General features: G+C 38.0%; 6 protein-coding genes across 6 annotated transcripts; 3 read left to right on the plus strand and 3 right to left on the minus strand.

The window, feature by feature from the left end:
- The first annotated feature begins 1,451 nt into the window (after nt 1–1,451).
- LOC130512621 (berberine bridge enzyme-like 4) lies at nt 1,452–3,263 on the plus strand. The gene has a single exon (XM_057010792.1). The coding sequence runs from the start codon at nt 1,494–1,496 to the stop codon at nt 3,081–3,083; it is 1,590 nt and encodes a 529-aa protein (XP_056866772.1). The 5' UTR covers nt 1,452–1,493; the 3' UTR covers nt 3,084–3,263.
- Nucleotides 3,264–3,954: 691 nt separating this feature from the next.
- Nucleotides 3,955–7,308, plus strand: LOC108858526 (pre-mRNA-splicing factor ATP-dependent RNA helicase DEAH10). Its single transcript, XM_018632444.2, has 12 exons — nt 3,955–4,115; nt 4,248–4,297; nt 4,380–4,460; nt 4,542–4,758; nt 4,841–5,162; nt 5,251–5,454; nt 5,543–5,703; nt 5,810–5,995; nt 6,152–6,383; nt 6,454–6,653; nt 6,727–6,861; nt 6,953–7,308. The coding sequence occupies exons 1-12, from the start codon at nt 4,039–4,041 to the stop codon at nt 7,134–7,136; spliced, it is 2,049 nt and encodes a 682-aa protein (XP_018487946.2). The 5' UTR covers nt 3,955–4,038; the 3' UTR covers nt 7,137–7,308.
- Nucleotides 7,309–7,990: 682 nt separating this feature from the next.
- LOC130510553 (uncharacterized) lies at nt 7,991–9,596 on the plus strand. Its single transcript, XM_057006989.1, has 4 exons — nt 7,991–8,212; nt 8,352–8,702; nt 8,802–9,053; nt 9,178–9,596. Exons 1-4 carry the CDS (start codon nt 7,996–7,998, stop codon nt 9,459–9,461), a joined length of 1,104 nt encoding a protein of 367 aa, XP_056862969.1. The 5' UTR covers nt 7,991–7,995; the 3' UTR covers nt 9,462–9,596.
- Nucleotides 9,597–11,167: 1,571 nt separating this feature from the next.
- Nucleotides 11,168–12,146, minus strand: LOC108851485 (cytochrome b5). The gene is made up of 3 exons (XM_018624925.2): nt 11,982–12,146; nt 11,725–11,791; nt 11,168–11,634 (listed from the first exon to the last, which is right to left on the minus strand). Exons 1-3 carry the CDS (start codon nt 12,066–12,068, stop codon nt 11,381–11,383), a joined length of 408 nt encoding a protein of 135 aa, XP_018480427.1. The 5' UTR covers nt 12,069–12,146; the 3' UTR covers nt 11,168–11,380.
- Nucleotides 12,147–12,382: 236 nt separating this feature from the next.
- Nucleotides 12,383–18,739, minus strand: LOC108833771 (uncharacterized). The gene is made up of 14 exons (XM_057010797.1): nt 18,545–18,739; nt 18,035–18,142; nt 17,814–17,948; nt 16,633–17,136; nt 16,373–16,487; nt 15,960–16,262; nt 15,155–15,835; nt 14,206–15,056; nt 14,023–14,108; nt 13,714–13,932; nt 13,462–13,590; nt 12,942–13,286; nt 12,712–12,827; nt 12,383–12,639 (listed from the first exon to the last, which is right to left on the minus strand). Exons 1-14 carry the CDS (start codon nt 18,656–18,658, stop codon nt 12,521–12,523), a joined length of 3,825 nt encoding a protein of 1,274 aa, XP_056866777.1. The 5' UTR covers nt 18,659–18,739; the 3' UTR covers nt 12,383–12,520.
- Nucleotides 18,740–18,852: 113 nt separating this feature from the next.
- On the minus strand, nt 18,853–21,230 carry LOC108833772 (NADPH-dependent oxidoreductase 2-alkenal reductase). The gene is made up of 5 exons (XM_018607171.2): nt 20,874–21,230; nt 20,250–20,430; nt 19,590–19,756; nt 19,428–19,510; nt 18,853–19,344 (listed from the first exon to the last, which is right to left on the minus strand). Exons 1-5 carry the CDS (start codon nt 21,117–21,119, stop codon nt 18,966–18,968), a joined length of 1,056 nt encoding a protein of 351 aa, XP_018462673.1. The 5' UTR covers nt 21,120–21,230; the 3' UTR covers nt 18,853–18,965.
- Between the last annotated feature and the right edge of the window lie 1,086 nt (nt 21,231–22,316).

Here is a 22,316-nt window from a genome sequence, read left to right on the forward strand (position 1 = left end):
TGCTCTCCACTAAAGGAGGGATTATTTATAAATGATGATAACAAAGCCATCACGGCTAACAAATTCGCTGCTACAAAAGTCAAGCGAAAAACCATAAAAACAGAAGATAGAGGCAGTCATTATATACATAAGCAACAAGCATTGCTGATGAGACGCCCTAAATACAAATGATATTATATTATACATAATTGGGTAAGGTTCCGAATTTCTCTGACGGCTAAATGATAAGCCTACAAAGATATAGGCTCAATATTTCACTAAACAAACCACAAAGATATGTAACACAGAGAGTTAACCATCGTTTGCGGTCTACTCCACCCACAAACAAAATCCAAAAACTAGGAAAAAATCATCTCAACAAAGGCTGAAAGAACGATACGAGTAAGTAATCCAGAAGTCGACTTCTTCGGAGAATCTAGTGGAAATAATTTTGAATACTATATTATTGTATTCGATTATTACATAGTAACGCTTTAGACAATTTGGGAATATCTACGGGATATGCACTCTGCATTCTCCAAATTACGATCCTGCTTAATCCTTCAGACAATTGAAGATATTTCGGCCAACATGCATGCCAAATCGAAAGGTATGTTCGCTGTGGTTGTTTACCTAAACAATCGGTATGACTATGAACAAAACATAGTGGGCTCTTCGAGTTGTTGTACATTAACGTGGTTACTTTCAATTGAAAGCGAATGTTTAAATGTGTAGATGTATTTAATGCTGAGGAAAAAATAAATCAACGTTGTGCTCTAAGAAAAGTCTATTCCACGCGAAGAAAAAAAGGCTGCTTCAAAATTTCACGACAATCTTAAGAAACTTTAGTTTTTTTTTCAGTCATGCAAACACGTAACCTATAAAATTGAATTCAACGAGGGAGAAAACAGTAACTGGATCAGAAGAGAGGAAAATTCAGTGCTTTCTAGATTATATATTTTTACATAAAAATGAACAAAATTTAATCACAACTGATTTTCAATAAAAATATGGGTTTCTTGAAAATATGAATGAAGTCTCATCTTCTGTTTACACTAATAAAATCTGAGTATATACATTCAAATTCTTTCCAGTATATCATAACTGGCTATTATTATAAACCAAACCCTAAAGTAGCATCCAAATATATATGTGGAAGTGAATACGAATGTGCAATATAGCTGTATATTTCAACACGTGTTCTTGACCATGAGATGGCTATAGAGTCTTTCAATATACTTGATTACCATAATTTATAGTAAGTTGCGTTACAAGTTCCATATATTTATATATTTCAAAGAAAAAATCGCATAAGCTATTCAAATTACACCAACATATTTGAGAAAAAAAATTCAAAGTAAACCTATATGACAAAAAAATCAATTTAAGAAAAAAATTCAACGGATTTCTTTTGATAAGAAGTTTTCCTGAGGAATTTTTTTCTATAAATTGAGATGAACGTAGAAGCATAAGTCATATTACATCAAAACAAAACACAACAAACAAACAAAAAAATGAAAGAAGTACTTTCAATATTGTGTCTTGTTCTTCTTGTTTCGGTTTCCGAAGCAGCAGTACCGAAACCACATTTTGAAAACTTCATCAGATGCCTTCGCTCTCGTACTAGTCAGGAGACTCCAATCAGCGATGACATCTTCACCGCCGAGAATACCACAACCTTCTTGTCATCTTACGTGTCCTACACGAAAAACAAGAGGTTCACTAGCCCTAACTACAAAACACTGATGGCCATTGTCACGGCAAAACATGTGTCTCATATTCAGGCCACGGTGGTTTGCGCAAAGTCCAATGGTATCCAGCTCCGTATCAGAAGCGGCGGTCATGACTACGAGGGGCTTTCTTACATGTCCTCTGTGCCATTTGTCATCCTCGATATGTTCAACCTTAGGTCTATTACCGTTGACGTGTCAAGCAAGAAAGCTTGGGTTCAGTCTGGTGCAACGTTGGGAGAGCTCTACACAAAGATCAACAACGCTAGCAAAACGTTAGCATTCCCAGCTGGCGTTTGCGCTACCGTGGGAGCTGGAGGACACATAAGCGGTGGAGGGTATGGTAACCTCATGAGAAAATACGGAATCACGGTGGATCATGTCGTTGATGCTCAAATAGTCGATGTCAACGGCAAGCTCTTGAACCGAGCTACCATGGGAGAAGATCTATTTTGGGCCATTCGCGGTGGTGGTGGTGGGAGTTTTGGAGTTATCCTCTCTTGGAAAATCAACCTCGTTGAGGTTCCAAGGATCATGACAGTATTTAGGGTTAACAAAACATTGGAACAAGGAGGCACTGATGTTCTCTACAAGTGGCAGCTTGTCTCAACCAAACTTCCAGAGACTCTTTTCATCAGAGCGATGCCTCAGGTCGTAAATGGAACGAGACGCGGAGAGAAGACCATCGCGGTTGTGTTCTATGCTCAGTTCATGGGACGAGCCGACGAGCTGATGGCTATAATGAACCAAAGCTTGCCTGAACTAGGGCTAAAACGTGAAGACTGTCAAGAAATGAGCTGGCTTAACACAACCTTGTTTTGGGCTGATTATCCGGCCGGCACACCGACAAGCATTCTCTTAGATAGACCATCCAGCCCGGGAGATTTCTTCAAGAGCAAGTCAGATTACGTCAAGAAACCAATCCCCAAAGAAGGTATGGAGAAGCTTTGGGCGGCAATGTTGAAATTCAACAATGTTGTGTGGATGCAATGGAACCCATACGGCGGCGTGATGGACCGTATTCCGTCGACTGCCGCGGCGTTTCCTCACCGTAAAGGAAACTTGTTCAAGATTCAATACTTTACTACATGGTTGAACGCAAGCAACACAGAGGCTAGCTTGAATATGATGAGGGAGTTTTACGAGGTTGCGGAACCGTATGTGTCAAGTAACCCGAGAGAGGCATTCCTTAACTACAGAGACATGGATGTTGGAAATAATCCAAGTGGTCAGACAAACATTGACGAAGCTAAGATCTATGGCTCGAAATATTTCTTGGGGAACTTGAAGAGGCTGATGGAAGTCAAAGCAAAGTATGATCCTGAGAACTTCTTCAAGAACGAGCAGAGTATTCCTCCTGCGCGTGTAAACTAGTAATATTCCTCAAATTTATTTATCAGGTGTAATAAGTTATGTGTGTGCAAAAACAAAAAGGTTATGTGTGTGCATGTGTTGTAGCCTTTACTATTGTTTTCGTTATTGTTCAATTTGTATGATGATCATTTGGCTGTATTTATTCATTACACAATAAAGAATTTCACGGAATGTATTCTTCTTGCAGATATTTGGATTGATGCGGTTAATAAAAGGGATTAGAATAGTAGAAGCCTTTAATTAGACCTAAAAATTTGAAAGACATAAAGATTAGCCGAAGCCTAACCCTGATTAGAACAGCCACGCCTAACCCGTAATAAATCATACTTATGTTTTGAAATAGTAGCATTCGACCTAACTACAATCTTGTGGGCTTTCTTGAAATGGTTAGCGTATTCCATTTGTTTTGTAATGAATGTCAATGATTAGAACTCAAATATTTTTGTGTTAGTCATACCAGTTCAAGAAATACACACACACATATATATATATATATATATATTGGTAAAAATGTTAAAAATTTGTACCATTTTCAGAGTTTTGACATAAGTTACAAAGACACTAGTATTATTTTAACGTTTTGGTATAGAAAAAAATCTTCTATATATGTTTACGGAAAATGTTAAACATAATGATTTGGGTTTTCTGGAACTGGTTTAACTTATACATCTACTTAACTTAAAATTGTGACTTACCAGTTACCACCATGTCTTTTTTTAACTTTTGTTTCTTGGGGTTGGGGGCAATAGTTTTGACTTTAAGAGTATTTTGACTTTTGTAAGATGTCTCAAATTGATTCAAAGGCTTAACTTAATAAATATGGGCCTCGTTTTCACTGAGCAAAAGACACATTAACGCAGCATGCCTCTCTTTTTAACCAGCGCCGAAGAAGCTGTATGCGTGTTCTGGAAGTTTTCGCGCTGCTGTGAACGAATCTCGGTGAAGCTTTTCCCCAATGGCGCAAGGAGAACTCAAAATCTCTGTACTTAACAGTAAACGGAACCCTGAATCCCCAATTGATTCACGCAAAAGGTGAAGAATCTCTCTACTTTCTAGGGTAAAACTACATGATGATTCCCAGGAAAAAAAAAGAGTTTTTAACCTTTGTGAATTTCGTTGACAAAAAAAAAAAAAAACCTTTGTGAATTTTGACTTTTATCACAGAAAGAGGCAGAAGATAGCAGAACATAGAAAGTCTCTTCCTATTGCATCAGGTGCAATTTTTTTTATTATAGAGAAAGTCTTTCTCTCATGGCCGTGCCCGTGCATGGAGACTAACTTTGTTTTTTTTTCCAGCGGAGAAGCGTCTGATTGAGTTGGTTCGTAAGAACGATGTTTTGATTATTGTTGGTGAAACTGGTAGTGGGAAGACTACTCGTAAGTTGTTTATTTACTTGATGATTGTTCTTGACTTCTTACATAGAGTGATGATGTTTTTTTTTTATTATTATTATACAGAGCTGCCTCAGTTTCTATTCAGTGCTGGATTCTGTAGGGAAGGGAAGATGGTTGGGATAACACAGCCGAGGCGTATCGCTGCTATGTCTATTGCCAAAAGGGTAGCTGAGGAGAGTGAAGTTGAGTTGGGGCAGAGGGTTGGTTATGCCATTAGGTTTGATGATTGTACTTCTAGCTCCACGAGGTTAAAGTACATGACTGATGGTTTTTTGTTGAGGTAAAAAACTAAACCATTACATGCAAGTTTTAAAACTTTATGCTCTCTTATAATCATCACTCTTGTTCGAAAATTTTGGCAGGGAAGCCATGTTGGATCCGCTTCTTTCTAGGTATTCAGTCATTGTAGTCGATGAAGCCCACGAGAGGACTGTTGACACTGATGTTCTTCTGGCCTTGCTGAAAGATGTGCAGCGGGCTCGGTTAAGAGAGTGTCAAGGCAGGAGAGTATCTCCGTTGAAGCTGATAATAATGTCTGCGAGTTTGGATGCAAGTGTTTTCTCCGAGTACTTTGGTGGTGCTAAAGGTGGTCGTGTGCTAGGGCGACAGTGTGACGTTGACATTCTTTACACCGTTCATCCTGAAACTGATTATGTGGAAGCAGCTCTGGCCACCATATTTCAGGTTATTGATTTTGTTACTCTTATCAGCACTTGAAGGAATAATTTTCTAGTAAACTAATTTTTGCATCTGTTTTTATTTTATTTCTTAGATTCATTCGGAGGAGGAGCCAGGTGATATACTTGTTTTCCTAACTGGGCAAGAGGAGATTGAATCTGTTGGAAGACTTGTCAAAGAAAGACTTCAGGGTTTACCTGAAGACCAGAGGAAGCTACTGCCACTCTCTATCTTTGCTGCTCTTCCATCAGAGCAGCAAATGAAAGCTTTTGCCCCTGCTCCACTTGGTTTCCGTAAGGTTATAAAAGCTCAGCAAACGAGTTGGTTCAGTCGTTGAGACAATTGATCATAATAATCAGTTTTGAGGTGTTTTTGCAATTATTTAGGTGATTTTGGCGACAAATATAGCAGAGACATCGATTACAATTCCCGGAATAAGATATGTGATAGACCCTGGGGTTGTTAAGGCACAAAACTATGATCAGAGCAAGAGAATAAAGACGCTTGATGTTGTTCCAGTATCAAAAGCACAGGCGCTCCAAAGAAGGTAACCATGAAGTTTATGTTTCTTATTTACAGTGGTTTTGTTTGATGATAAGAGAGAGTGTCAGCAAATTTGCAAGCAGTTTGAGATGCTTTTTTTATACTTTCAGTGGACGTGCAGGACGTGAAGGTGATGGGAAATGTTATCGTCTTTATCTCGAGAGTGAATTTTGGAAGCTGGAGGATTCAACCAAACCAGAGATCAAGAGATGCAATCTCTCAAAAGTCATTTTGCAGCTCAAGGCTCTGGGTATTGATGATATTGCTGGATTTGATTTTATAGATAAACCTTCAAGGTACTTCCTCCTTTCTTGTGGTTGTGGGTTTATATATGTGTGACTTTCTTATACTAATTGGTAGCTAAAAACATTTCAAGAAAGTCTGACACATGGCTGAAGCATCTATCTTCTTTATTGCGTTGTTTAAAACAAGTTTGATTGTTATAAAAACAGGGGAGCCATTGTGAAAGCATTGGCGGAGTTGTACTTGCTTGGCGCCTTGACGGATGATTGCAAACTAGCGAAACCCGCCGGAGAACAAATGTCACGGCTCCCACTAGATCCTGTTTACTCCAGAGCGCTTATTTTGGCAAATCAGTTCAACTGTCTCGAGGAAATGTTAATCACTGTTGCAATGCTCTCTGTGGAATCCATTTTTTATGATCCTCGTGAGAAGAGAGAAGAGGTTAGTCTATATACCAAAGGACTGCGATAAATTCTCATTTTGATATATATATTTTTTTTGGTTTGACCAGTCAAGAACTTCAAGAAACCACTTTGCAAGCGCCGAAGGGGATCACCTGACGTATCTTAGTGTGTATCGAGAGTTGAATGAGTTACTTGAGAAGAGAAAGACAGAAAGGAGTGAAGCCAAAATTGATAAAATCATGGGAAAATGGTGCAAGGACAACTTCGTGAATTGTCGTTCATTGAAACATGCCCGTGACATATATAGGTTTGTCATGTATTCTTTTGAGCTTCTTAGTTAATTATGATTGTTATGCCTTATACGTGTGCGATTGTTGCAGACAAATTCGTGGACACGTTGAACAGATGGGGTTTAATGTCTCTTCGTGTGGGAATGACATGCTCGAGTATCGTAGATGTCTTGCTGCATCGTTTTTCCTTCAAGCAGCACAGAGACAGATGGATGGTACATACAGGTAGGTTGGGGTTATCTTTAACGGTTGTTTTCGACATGTTAAATTTGCTCTTTTTGATTCAAGACATAAGTAAAATGATGACTTGACACAGGGCGTTGGAAAGTGGGGAGATTGTCCACATCCACCCACGTTCTGTTTTGTTCAGTTCCAAACCCGAGTGCGTTATCTTCGACGAGCTCATACAAACCAGCGAGAAGTTCATTAAGAACCTGACAAGAATTGATCCTTTGTGGTTGGCTGAGTTGGCTCCCCATCATTACAAAACAGATGAGTGACTTAACGTGTCTCCTCAAGGTTAAAACCACAACCGATAGATAGTCTCAGTAGCTTTTGATCTTTTATAACTTGGCTTAGAGAGAGAGAAGAATTTGATATTTTTTCCAAGTTTCATCTTTTTTCTCCACATAGCAATTGCATGCATCATTGTTTGATACCCCATGTCCTCATTCCTCATTTTGAGAAAGAACATGTGTTTATTGTTGTATCTTTAATATATAAAGCCATATTCTGGCTTAGCCCTGCACTAGACTCGTCTCGAAAGAGCTCCCCATGTTCCCTTTTGTTCTAAAAGTGTGCCCCATGTTTCTCCATTCTATATCTCTCCTTTTCTTTTAGGTCAAAATATGTCTATCTCTCTATCTTGGCATTTGCGTGCATGATCATTCATAATAAATTTAAGTCTCTATTATTACAAGTCAAAGTCTTCTTCCAAACATCTAAAAATGATTTTTTTTTTGTTTCAAAATCCTAATATTTGAATCCCACTCGAAATAATCAAACTAAAAATACTGAACCTGACCCGATATTCGAACAAATTATATGCACCTACGTCGAGATATCTGAGATACCCCGCGCCGCATTTATTGAAAACTCCGATGAACCAATTTCTATTTTATTTCTTTGACGTAATCAAATCGTCTAAACTGTTACCAAACCCTAACCCTAGATTTTAGCGAGAGAAAGTCTCCGATCCAGCGATCCTCTCATCGTGGTGGGAACCATGGGCGAAGAAGGCAATTTGTATTCCAGTGAGATCATCTCTCTCCATCTCTTAACCGAAATTGTTTGTTAGATTTCGATCCAGTCATCGTACTTATTATGTTTTGTGTTTTTTTTTCTTTGACAAAAGTTAATATGACAATGACAATGGTGGTGTGGAACATGGATGACTACCCAATCCCTGATGCTGCTGGTATCGAAGATGATCTTGGTTTTATTCGTACTAATATCCAACAAGTTGTTCATCGAAAGGGCTTTCATGGATGGATGGAAATCGATGCGTATTGTAAGCGAATCAACAGCGACGTAGAAGAAAAGTTGAGCAATGCCGGAATCATTTACTTACCCTCATGTAAAAACAAACGTTTCACAATTCTCTCTCTCTCTCTCTCTCTCTCTCTCTCTCTCTCTCTCTCTTTGTCTATCGTTTCTACTTATTATTATTAATATATGTCTCACTGGAGTTCTTTCTTTCTCTGTTTGATTGATAGGTACAAGAACTTACATGTTTTCTGGTGTTAACAAAGCGGCTCCTATGGATATGACTTCTATTTTGATTCATTCCGCACTAACTAATACTGAATCATGTGTTCCACTCTGTTTCGTGGTAATCGCAAAGGCAAAACCGGAAGGGGAGTTAGATAGGGTTCTCAAGTGTTTGGAATCTAGGGGTCACGGTATTCTCCTTATTGATCCGACTGCTATCACAGGATCTTTCTTTAGTGTGGAATCTCTACTTGCTTGTGCACGTGTTTTACGTCCTCCTCCTCCTCGTACCGATCTCTCCCAAGGCCAAGAGGAGGTTGAAGAAGAAGATGCCTACAAGATTGTAGATTTCCTCGGTAAGACCATCCCAAATTGTTGTTCTGTTTGTTTATGATTTTTTTTGTTATCTGTCATATTGAAATAAATAATAATTAAAACTATTGTGCATTGCTCAGAGCCTATAAGACCCGTCAAAGAGGATAGGACAGGCGTCTTCTGGGACGCTGAAGATTTCCCATTCCCTCCTTTTTCCACTCCTGATGAGATCTATGGCAAAATCGAATCAGCTCTTTTGAAAAGACGTTATACCAATAAGCCTTCCATCTGGGTCTATCTTGATGATGACAAGAAAGGGACTTGGAGGGGTGATGTCCTTATAGGTGACAAGAAGTGGTGGGCTTCCAGAATCTACTTTCTTCCCGGAGGAGGTACAAAATATTCCTTCATTCTTTTTCTTTCTTTATAATATCTTAACCTATATATAATATATATTTTTTTTGCCAAAATATATATAATATATCTCTCACTACTGTATGTATATTTTTCTTCCAGGGGATAAAGCCGCGAGACGTATTAGAATGGCAAATGACCTTCTTTTTTGGATAAAGGACTCCTGTCCTTATACTAGTACATTTCAATCATATTCGATCCTCTTCTCAGATCAATTCAAAGATGACGCCGAGTACGCCGAGCTGCTTAATAGTCTCGCGTTGACCGAAGCTTGCAATATTCTCTCAGTAATTCCCACTCAGGACATCATCATCGAACCAGAAAGTGATCCTGAATGGCCAGGATTGCTAATAGATGGAGGATCCTGGCTTGGTCGGTGGGACTAGTTGGCTTGTGTTGTTCGTACCTCCCCGTTTGGTTTCTAATTTACTTTGGTACACTAGCCGTCTTTCATGATTTCACTTGCAAGCATCCCTCCTCCATAAAACATTATATTTATGTGGTACCTATTTGGTGTTTCGTTTCTTTGGTGTTTCGTTTCTTTGTGTGTGTGTGTTTTTTTTTTATAAAAAAAGATATGATGTGTTCTTGTGGAAAAATTATTTTGCATTAGCTAAAAAGCTCTCTTCTTCAAAATATCATCAACCTTTACACAGATCAAATTTAGTTTCCACTCGATCGTGAATATGTCATCACTTTTCTTTTTAACCAATCAAACTGGTGACTTTTTCTTTTCTTTGGTTACAAGTTCCTAAATCTAAATCACAAAGTGTATTAACAATCAAAGAATATATTGCAGGTGGAACTCCAGCGTAGATGCAACCCGCGTCAAACAAGTTTCTCTGTTCAGTTGAGTAGACAACTAGATTACCTCCACCAAACTGTCTAAGGGACTTTTTAAGAATATATTACTCGAATAATTAGTTAATGTTTAAGGCCTAATTCCCCTCATAATAATTCGCTAACCCACCTAATTACGGTCTACCATTTCTTGAACATTACAAAAACATAACTCTCATCTTTGTAACGGAATCCTACTAGCAAACAAACCAGAGAGGTTTCCGACCAAAGTCATAGCTTGCTCCATCGAGACGTATTAGAATGGCAAATGACATTCTTTTTTGGGCAAAGGACTCCTGTCCTCATACTAGATTTGGATCAAGTTTGATCATCTTCTCAGATCAATTCAAAGATGACGCCGAGTACACCGAGCTCCTTGAAAATCTCAGTTGCGATATTCTCTCAGTAATTCCCACTAAGGACATCAACAAACCAGAAAGTGATCCTGAATGGCCAGGATTGCAAATAGATGGAGGAGGATACTGGCTTCGTCCTTCGTGACTGATCAAGCGAAACCTTTGAAGAAACACCTGAAATTAGAATTATGAGTCCCATGGATTACACTCGAATTTGCAGCTGTTGTTGTTGGTGGAAGAAGCTAAGTATATGATGCCTCTGACTAACATAATCTGATAATTTCTACTGTCCTTCCCAAAAAACAGATCAAATGCACCGAGAACTAGTTGCTTGAGAATCCTTGTTGGACAAACCCACAATCCTATTATCCTAAACCCATAACATTGTTTTTTTTTGTAGCTCAAGCTTATTCAATATTAAACTTTGACTTTGTTAATGAAACTTGGTCGTCTCCTCGTAAACGTGTACTTGACCGCTTACTATGTTTTGGTGGTTTGACTCTTGCACCTGTTCCTTGAGAGGTATTATTATACATGTAACAATCCAGAGCAGAGAAAATGGGCTTTCTCAACCCTACTCTAGAGTTTGAGCTACCGCCTTTTCAGGAATTGGGGTTTTCAACGAAAACGGATCATATATTCTCATATCTCTGTCTCACGGACATATACTAATAGGACAATCAAAGAATTTAAGGAGGAGGTCGATGTTGGAGAAAGCAGTTACAGAATCTGGCAATGTCTAGAAGCAGCCGAGGGACTAGTAGAATGTCATATCAATCATGAGAATCACAGAAAGTCTTAATTCCACCAAAATCGACAAACACAAGAGTCAATAGATATAATGTAAACTTGGTGAAGCTATTTGGTGCAATGCCAAGTAGAAGGAAGGTCAAAAGGATGACAAACAGATTTTTTTTTTATAAGAAAACCAAAGCATATCCAATAATCATATCATTAACTCAAAAATGTAAAACCATTTAAGTGATTGAAAACTGCAATTATTTTCTGTGATTCAAAATCTATAATGAGGGAGGGGGAGTTCTCGTGGATAGTTGATTCCCCCAGAGTAATTCAATAGCTCTCAGATCATCTCCAGAGACTAACTCTTACTACTTCCTGCGAGAGAACAAGACACTCACGGCAACAGAGATGGTGATAACCGAGACGGGAACAACCCAGTACTGCTTGGTCAAGTCGACAAGCTTCTGAACAGAGTCCTTTGGCTCCTCTTTCTTGTAGATCTTGAGCTCTGGTATTTCCTGTACGGAATCTTCGTCTAGCTCGCCGATGAAATACTCTTCCATGAGTTCCCTAGCTGTTTTGCTGTGCCCCGCGTCTTCGAATTCATCCGTTGCATCTTTGCCTTCGAAGAACAACACACTTGCTTGGATTAGAGACAAACCATAAATAGTAATCATCGTGTAGTAGTAGAAAAAGAAGAAGAAGAAGGTACCTGTGACAGCAAGAAGGACATCATCTCCTCCAGGGTGCTCGTCCATATAAGATGTTACGTCATAGACCTTTTAAAGTCGAAAGAGAATCAGATTCAGAGTCAACGCGGTTCCGAAGAAGATTCAGAGGCTTATATAATCTTTACTTAGACATGAATCAGTTGATAGAGCGTAAGTTTCAAAAGTGGAAAATCAATCGAGATTGAAACGAAATCGTGAAATTAGAAAGAAATAAAAGATGGAGAGAAAGAGGTAAGACCTTGCCGTCGATTACAATCCAGCAGTCATCTTGCTTGTTGTGAGCTGCCACTTCTTCCATGGAGTAAATCTTTGTGAGCGTCGGCATTTTTTTTTTCTACTTAGGAGCTGGGAGCGAAGCAGTTTTGTTATTCTCAGTTTTTTTCTGGGGTTTTAGGTTTTGGGTAGGTGAAGGTGAAAGACTGAAAGGGGAGGAAGATAAGAACCCTATCATAACGACGTCGTTTTCCAGCCTAATTTCGTATCTATTTTATTCTTAATTTCTTTTCTTATTTTCTTGACGTGAACTGCACTTCATATACCAGGAAATTTACCTTGAATTATATTTAGGGACCCTTATATTTATTAAATTTCTTATTCTTTTATTCTAAGATTAACACGGTAATTGTACTATCTTATAATCTCAGTTTACCATTTTTCCGTATAAAAACGAATATATACATAAGCCTTTAATCATTTATCCTCTTGATTTAAAAAAAAAAAACTAGATAACAATTCCCCAGCTTGTATAGTAATCGAAGCCAAAACCTCTTTCCAAGTCTATACTCCTTGACTTTGAGTTTCCTTGCTGGGATGGCAATAAACCAGAAACTGACCATCCTTACTTGCTACACATATATTCCCGGAATCATCTGAGCTTATGCATGAAACTCCTTGACCTGATAACAAACACACAAAACTTTTGAGATTTGGCTTCGTTATTTTCATGTCTACTTTGAATCACTGTTTACCTTTGAAATCATGGAGGGCGCCGAGTTTTAAGCCTGTCGACATGTCCCACAAATATACAAGTCCATCGACTGTGCCTGTTACTCCTTGACCAGATACTGTGCCCGCTACATCAGCCCTGTGAACCACAGATCCATCACCCAATGAACAATGGATTTCGAAATGTTGTTAGCATGAAGAAACCTAAAAAAGAAAACATGCAGGCAGAGAAAGTGGTGCGATATAATGATACCTTGGATCCAGTAGACTACCCAATATGACTTGATTTCTCACAAGCAGAGCCAGTCTCCAGCATCTACCTGGTCTTTCTACACTGACAAAATTGACGTCTGGGTCAGGTTCGGTAGAGATTAAAATCCAGATCGCAGTGTCTTTGACTTCAGCTGGAACCAATGTTTTGTTGTTGATCCCTTTTGAGAACCACAGTTTTGTTGCAGCTAAAATCATGTCGATATGATCCTCCATTGTAGAATGGCTATGTAGAGGGTGCCACGCAAACAAACTGGTTGGGATGAACTCAAAGATCCTATTGCTGGGAGATACAAATCTTGATACTTGGCTTCGCGTTGAAATGTCCCTAAGCCGAGAGAACAAACAAAGTTAGCAGGCTGCAATTGGAGAAAGGAGTAAAAGGGAAAGCAATATTGGCTGATGCTCATCACTCCCAAGCAGAAATGATGTTTTCTGTAATCTAATAAAGAGATGGGCAGAGAAAAAACTTCAGAGAGATGGAGAAAAAGAAAGCAAATTACCATACTGTAAATTCTCCAATACCATTGTGCCCAATAATGAGATGAGGACATTTTGGGATCTTCTTCAGTTCCACGATGCATGAAGATATGCAAGGATTTGCGAGGATAACGAATTCTTCGGTAGGACCTCTGCAAATTTAGGAGAAATGAACAATTAGCAGATAGTTAAGTGACGATGCAGCCTCCAGCTCCAAACACAAGAAGGATATGACAAAAAAATTTAAGAGAGGAGCACTGTTCTAATGAGATCACCTCCAATTGGAGTTCATGGCCCAGACAATAAGGTTTCCACCTTTAACAACTGCGACGAGATACTTAGGATCGCACACCACCACGCACTGCACACTATCGACTGCTTGCAGTTTTGTCACAAGAGAAACGTAACCAGTTTTCATCTCGACAATTCTCACTGCATTCTCTTCAAAGGAGGCTGATGTACAAGTCAAACACGAGCAATCAATTTCCTTCTTCCTGCAAAAAAACAAGAGATAAGTAATCCCTTAGCTGATATCGTTACTTTGTATACATGTACCATGTAAAACAGTAAAGAGATGTCCGAACCTGCAATAAGCTGTTTTGATATTGCCAGTAAAAATAAGATGCTCCCCATCTGGAGTGACGTGAAAATAAGACCTTTCGAGTGTTTTCTGAAGACATGGAACCACTATCAGATACCTAGAGAGGAGAAACAAGATGGTAGTAACCATGCAGATCAACAAAAACAAACTAAGAGAACTAATTTACATTTCCACCCGATTTGTCATCCATAATGGGGAGTATGACAGGTGTGTGACCAACGACAGAGGGGAATCCTTTGGTTGGTGCTTTAGTTGATATCTTGTACATAAATAGGGTTCTAACTCTATCTTCTGTAGCAAAGCTCAGCACACAAATATAGATTTCATTACCAACCGACTGAAGTGAAACTGATGAAACAGGCATGGGATGAAAGTAGCAGCCAAGCTGCTCAACAGTTTTTTCCATCTCATTGTTGCTCTTTACATCTTTGTTGAGCTTTAAGCTTGAACTAGGTGCAATTTCCGGCACACTAGAGATGCGTTTCTCGCTGGAATTTTCCTTCAACTGAGACTCTGTAGAAGGAGGTTCAGAGACTTGGATGCCCAGTGCCTCACCAATATGGCCTTGAACATTTTCAACTTTCGACGCTGGAAATGATGGTGGTGATGTACTTGCATTTCCAAAACCTTGAGCTGGGCTTATATCTTGTGGTACCACACACACCTCATTGCAAAATACACTGGTGAATTGATTGTTATTCACCTTCATCGGCTCAGGACCCTGGTAATGTTCGGTAACATGACTGCTTCCATCCCCTTGTGGATTTGTTCTATCTGATACAGAGTTAGTAGACAACGTCGGCTGAGGCTCCAAGATACGTTTGGTTTTAATAGGAGACATCTTGCTTACTGAATCACCATCCCCAGCTTTTCTGCAACTGTTTTTATTTTCATAGGATGAGTTCTTGTTTCCTCGCAGTTGATTGGTCGAGACTCTTTTCCTGCTATACACCTTATGTGTTTCTTTTCTAACAGAACTAACTCCAGTAGGGGTTGTGCCAACAACGAGACCATTACCTGCAGACAATTAAGCACATCCTTCTGTTATACAGTGGACAGATACAGTAATGAAAAGCTTTGTGTAATCGTGATATTAACTAGATTTAACTTACTACCTTCAGTAGAACAAGATGTACTCTTTGCTTCCTTGTTTTCTAAGTGGTGCTCTGTTTGCACTAAGTCTCCTTTTGCACAGAGTTCCTCAGATTCTTTGGTAATGATCCTGTTAGTCGGACTGGTGCTTTGTGGTATTAACATAGACTTCTTGACACATCCGTCTAGATTATTTTCTTCCAAAATAGTACTAACATCATGTGCAGACGGCTTTATGATCTCAACTGTATCCAAAGCAGGAACTGATAGGCTTGCATTTTCTATTACAACCTGTTCCTTGGCTATGGGCTTATCGGGAAGATCTGCTGGATAGGCTTCCTTGGAAGGTGAGATGATATGACCACTCCCAAGAACATCCAAGTGAGACTCATCAAAACTGTCAGGAGCAATGGGTACATCGTGTGAAGACCGCTTTATGATCTCAACTGTATCCAAAGCAGAAACCAATGGACTTGCGTTTACTATTACAACATCTTCCTCGTCTATGGGATTTTTGGGAAGATCTGCTGGATAGGCTTCCTTGGAAGATGAGATGATATGCTCACTCTCAACAACATCCAAGTGAGACTCATCAAAACTGTCAGGAGCAATGGGCACACTTGTAACATCCTGAACATAATCTAGAGGAACGACTCGCCTGTTATCATCATGTCCGCTGCTTGTTCTTCTCCACAGGGACACAGCTGCAAATTTTGAAGGAAAATTATGGACAATGGAATAAGGGAATACTTCAGTGTTTTTAAAAAAATATTGCAAATTAATCAGAAACAGACTAAAATAAGGCATTTTGTAGGGGATTAAGTATACCAGCCCCGGACGCATCATCAATTTGGCTCGTTTTGCAGTTGTCTGAACGGTTTAATCTAGTAGACATTGTTTCTGACTTATCATTTTGGGCGGGCTTCTTGACTGACTTCTTCTTGAGTAGTGGAATTGCTCGAGGAAGTAGAAATGAGATCATAGATTTGGCAATTTCCTGATTAGCTAAATCATCTGTATCTGGTTCAGCTGAATGCCCTTCATTGGCTACCATGTCAGCAAGGGTCAATTCTTCTCTTTGCTCGCAACTTGTATTATCATCTGTTACTGGAACAGAACTTATGGGGTCTTCTGTAGTAATTGGACAAAAAGGAATCTAAGAAGATGCAGTCATAATGATCACAATCTTCAGAAGACGTCTTACGTATTAAACAAGTTCACCGGAAAATAAAAGCTAATACCTTGCACAAACTCTAAGGTATCGGGTGCACAAAGATTGGAACCAGTCATATCTTGGTTCTCGTTTAGAAAAGTATCATCGTTGGGTTTGTTTTCTTTTTCTTGCAACCCGTGAGGCTGCAAAATTTAAGATCCTCTTGTCAGTACCACTTTCCAATAAATAAAACTTCACCAGACTACTATGCCAACATAGCAAAAGAGGGATTTGAGAAAAGTATACTAAAAGATTTTTATGGACAAAAATGTAACCCTGAAGGATTACCTGTTCAGAAATGTTGGATAATGGCTTTGTTTTACAGCTGTCCGAAAGCTGGTTTGTTTTTGGGATAGTGACGGCTACGTTCACTTCAGGAGGGTTTTCTAATGGTAGAGATAAATTTTCGTCTGTAGCATGACAAGAATGCAACTGCTCCTGTAGTTCCCCTTGAAGGCCAACTATCTCCACTCCTTTTGCTGAACAGATTGACACTGGTGCAACATTTAAGATCTCTCCACCAGAAATCGAGTATTGGGATCTTGGCTTTTTATGGTCTTCTTTAACAACTGAATACGGGTGGAGTATTTCAGCTTTTCTACTTCTTTTCTTCCTAGCCACTGGCATGTCCAGATAACATAATAAATCTGGATTTTCAGGTATGATTGGTCTTTCATCATTGACCCGGATTTGAGAAACCCTATTGCTGGAGTTAGATTCTACCATCCCATGGGAGTTGGTCACAAGTTCCCGGAGCAATCTCTGAACCAACGGATTTTTGAAGCCAAAGAACTGCAGCAAAAGAAAAATCAGTCATCTAGGACGGCAAGTAATTAATTATCCCGATCATAGTGGTAGGATCCGGATAACTACAAGCCAAGTGATACTACAAGTGAACAGCACTCAAGGAAGGCCTGGAGAGCAAAACATTTAAAGAATTCTTAACTAAAGTAGCATGCTCGAGTTTCGGCAGGTTTGTCCCAAGTAATACGGCTTTTTCTATGTATTAACTCATAACTCAGAATTCGGAAATTCAAGGATAATATATTATGCCTATAATGACAAAAGACATGTTGTTCTGGAGCAGTGAAATGCAGCAGAGGCCTCATTATCAATTTATCAGGAAGAAGAAAAGACACAGCTTATAGATCCCCCACATGTTAACTGTATCTCCATAATCTGTTTAGTACTCAATACTATAAATTATGTTCCATTACCTAAAGAATATCAGATTTCAGTTTTCCCTGTAAAGGTCACATGGTCACAAACATACATATAGTGATCATGTGGCCAGCAAGTTTTTTCAAAAGCTTCACCAAATGATCTCAACAACATGTGGCCATTTTTGGAAAGACAATCACGCATGTTTGACTTTGAAACATCTATTTATTTGTAGACTAGACTTGGTTATATGAGTAACATGCAAGGTGGTCTAATGAATGAGGTAACAGATAGAAACCGAGATGTACCTCCATGCCGTTCATCTTACAAGTAAACCGTTTCCCATGCCATACTTTTAAGTTGGAGAAACCCGTCTTCTTCTGGAACTTCCCCCATGCAATATCCGGTGTCTGACCCGTCCAAGATTCATCCAAATATCTAATCTGCATCAACAGAGTAAGACTCTGCTCCATTCTAAAAACACGTATGCACAACCTTAATAAGATGCTTAAGGGAATCAGCAACGCACCAGAAACAAAGGTCCCTTAGCACCTTCTTCAATCTCCATATAATATGTGTTATCATTCTGAGTTCGAACAGCTTTATAGCCCACAGGATAAGGGAAGCGATCTTTTCCCTATTTGAAAGGTAAATTAAAACAATTGTTAACACGAAATCAACATGTGTTGTGCAGGACCCGATAATACTCAAAACTGATAAGCTTGCTTATCATCGTTGATCCCAATAGAGATCATCAGCTTAAGAATCTAGCCTCTATCACATGCAGTATCACTCGAATTTAGCTTTAAATCAAAATTTGTTCAAAATCAGAAACCATAGTTCGATCTACTGTTCAATCTACTCATCGGATCACAGGCACATCGATCCGAATCGAAAATTCTCAGCATGGGATAAAATAGCAGGAAACGAAGTCAATCCGAATACAATTTTCTTGCGATTTTCTAAGGAAATCGACACATAGCCACAGATATTGAGAGGTATAAAGCAAAAGATATCGAGAGACGGAAGAGGAACCAACCCTAGATGAACTCCAGTACTTCTTATCCCAGGAGCCGCTATAGAGAGCTCCGACGGATACGATTTCGAGGTCATCCGATTTTCTATCTTCAGATACAGCTCTTAGACTCGCCATCGAAAGTGTGAAACACGAGAGGATCGCAGGACGGTGGAAGAAATCGCGAGGAAGATGGAGAGATTTTGATTTTATTCGAGTCGCGGGAAATGATTAATTTTCCCTCCACAACTATCAAATCGACAAGGCCGAAGCTTAAACAGTACTATATTGAACTCTTTTATTGGGCTTTTTGGCCCAATCTAAACTTTAAGAGACTTTAACAGGCTAAAGTAGATTAGCTTTGTATCAAATTGCATAGAGTCCGTAACAAAAAACCATAAACAAACCGTCACAAGTCACCAAAAAGGACCTAACTCTCGTGGTATCACTCACGAGCAACCAGAATGAGTTTTTTTCCAACGTTCTTACCGTGGAAGAGTCCTAACAAAGCAGAAGGTCCACTCTCGAGTCCTTCGGTTATGTCCTCAATGTACGTTATCTTCCCTTGTCTTACGTGAGGAAGCACAAAATCCAAAAACTGAGAGTATTTGTCGTAGAAATCAAAGACAGCAAAGCCTTGAACCTTTATCCTTTTGTAAAGGATCGTGGCTAGGTTGTGTACACCATCTGGCTCCACTAGATTATACTGTGAGATCATTCCACAAACTGCGATACGACCATTTAACTTCATGTTTATCAGCACTGCATCCAACATTTTGCCTCCCACGTTCTCGAAATATATGTCGATCCCGTCCGGGAAATACCTATTAAGTTATTTATTAATTGTAGATTAGCGCGAAAGATTATATGATTGTCTTATCTATAAACTAAATATGTGTTTTCTGACCTCTTTAGGGCAGTGTTAAGGTCATTCTCCTCCTTGTAATTGAAAGCGTCGTCGAATCCAAACGTTGTCTTGAGAAGATTAACCTTAGAGAAGCTCAACAAAGAAAGATTAGTCACTTTCTTGGTTTAAAATGCATTACTTCTTGATAAGTATGTTAAGTACCTTTTCTTTACTACCGGCGCTTCCAACGACATAACAACCCATCAGCTTTGCAAATTGTCCCACAAGCTGACCAACTGCACCGGATGCAGCTGACACGAAGACAGTCTCTCCTCTCTTAGGTGAACAAATTTCGTAAAATCCAGCATAAGCAGTCATACCAGGCATGCCTGTTAATATCAAATTAAAGTACTTATTCCATGGATACCTGTTAATATCAAAAGAAAGCAATTAAAGAAAAAATTGGTTTGCATATGCAATTGACAAGGAAATTTTGCTTGAAATGTTAAAGCTTGTAGTTAATTTCAAAGAAAATGCACTATAAACACAAGCTAGCGCCATTCACCATTCAGGGAAATAAACTATAGGGAAGCTCAATTAGAAAAGAAAGCATAACCAATCATCTCTTATGTTTGAAGAAATGTTACTAAGTTTGTTAGCCATCCAACCAAAACTGTACATGATTGTTAGTAAAATTCACTTGTTTTTTTATTACACTGACTTCCAGACCATAATGACCTATGTTTCCTGCCAAACACTTGTGAATAAAGAAACATATTTAGAATCTCATACCAGCCTGGCTATTCACTAACCAAAGGGAAAAAGAAAACAAGATCACATTACCGTGAATTGTTCAAATCAAGAGTGAGATAAGAAATATACCAAGAAGTCCAGTGTAGTAAGACAATGGAACATCGGTGTGATGGATCTTAAAATGTGAATAAGGAAATAGAGTAATAACACTGTACTCCTCCCATCCAACTACTCCCCAGAGTAAGTCTCCTTTTTTGAAATCTGGGTGCCCTGAATCTATGACTTTAGACACTCCAAGGCCAGTGATTGGCTACACGCAACAGATTCAAACTTTAAACGACCGAGAAAATTAAAAAAAAAACTCTCAAAGAGATTATCAATTACTAGAAACACAATTTCTTCGGGAATGCCATATTTGGTTGAGAATGATTTAGGCGTCATAAAAATTAGTATATATATGTCTAGTGCTACTGAAATGGTCTAACACAACCCCTTGTTGGATTCTTCCAGAACGTTTTTCTTTTGAGAAGAGCAGCAACATTATCGAACATTATATTTATAAGAGACGCATATATTACACGAATATAATAATATATCTACATGAAATACAAAATTTCAAGCATCGACTGAAAACTATTACAATTTAACCAATGCACAAACATAGAAACATAATAGTAAAACTATCCTATTCAAAATGTCGATGGAGATATCCAACTTTCAGAGAATGATGAAATATGTTATCCTCGCTCGTACCTCGCCTGTATTGAACGGTGGGACGAGCGAAGAACTCAAAGGCTCAGGCTTTCCCATGCAAATGCGCATGTAAGGATCGCAAGACAAGTAAAGATTCTTCACCAGAATTGATGTGGATCTCTCTGGAATCCTTAGATCAATGGTGGTTGTGGTGAATTTCAGATCGGACTCCTTCGGGAATCCACTCACATAACCTGAGAATATGATTTGCTTGTTGGTCACCGTTGCTGGCTCTGTGCTCGCCATTTCTCCCTATTTACGTACTTTTGAATCACTAATATGATTTATTCTTGAGTGGATGATGCGTGCTTTCGATAGGATTTTTAATGCTTGGTGTGAACATATTTTGTCCCTATACCATTTGATCTATCTGCCTCATTGCTTGATCCAATTTTTTCGGTATATACTGACTACTTCTTCTTTTGTAAATGAACCACTACTATAGGGTGATCTATTTTGAAAAAAAGGAATTGATTGGATGTTGTGCATATAATTTTCTGGTCAATCCTCTAGTCTATATTTGAGAAGTGATTTGCCACATGTCTTCTCTACAATCGTTTTCACAAAAAAATTATGACGTGGCTATTAAGATTGATGACATGTCATATGGTTAAATATGACATGGACAATTACATTTAATGCTGATATATTTTTTTGGAAATATTTTTAGAATATGGCAATAACTCATATATTATATTTAATATTGATTTATATTTTTGGCAAACTTTGTGGAATATGGTAATAAGTCATAAATCATCACTAAAATAAATATATTCAAATATGATATTTTGAATTTCGAAATATTATATAATTTATTTTTATAATTATAAAAATTTTATTATCTAAAATTTTCTAAATTTTTGGAATTTAAAAATAAAATAAATCGTAATATCATTAGTTTATTTTAGGTATCTACAAATTATGTAAATATTATTTAGTTTTTAATTTTTGATAACTATACAATTTTATATGATTTTTAGTAATTTTGTACAAGTTGATTTAATACATTTAACCAAATGAAATAAATATTTTTTTAATCTACGATTTTAACTTTATATATATCATTCTTAAATATAATTAAAAAAAATATTTTCTCTTAATTTTATGCTTAATTAATGATATTTATATTAATTATTGGTCAAAATAAAAATATATAATATTAATAAATTACATTTTAAATTATAAAATTTAACTTTTAAAAAATTCATCACTACACATGGTGCAGGAAAACACCTAGATTAATAATTGTGACATGACTACTAAAATTGATGACATGTCTTATAGATTAATATGACATGGACAATTATATTTAATGTTAATTTATATTTTTGGTAAACTTTCGAATTTCGATTATATTCAATTATGGCATTTGAAATTTTGAAATATCATTTAAATTAACCATATTTCAAAAATATATACATATTTTTAGAAAATTATAAAAAT

Source organism: Raphanus sativus, chromosome 1 (assembly GCF_000801105.2).
Source record: "Raphanus sativus cultivar WK10039 chromosome 1, ASM80110v3, whole genome shotgun sequence".
NCBI lineage: Eukaryota > Viridiplantae > Streptophyta > Magnoliopsida > Brassicales > Brassicaceae > Raphanus > Raphanus sativus.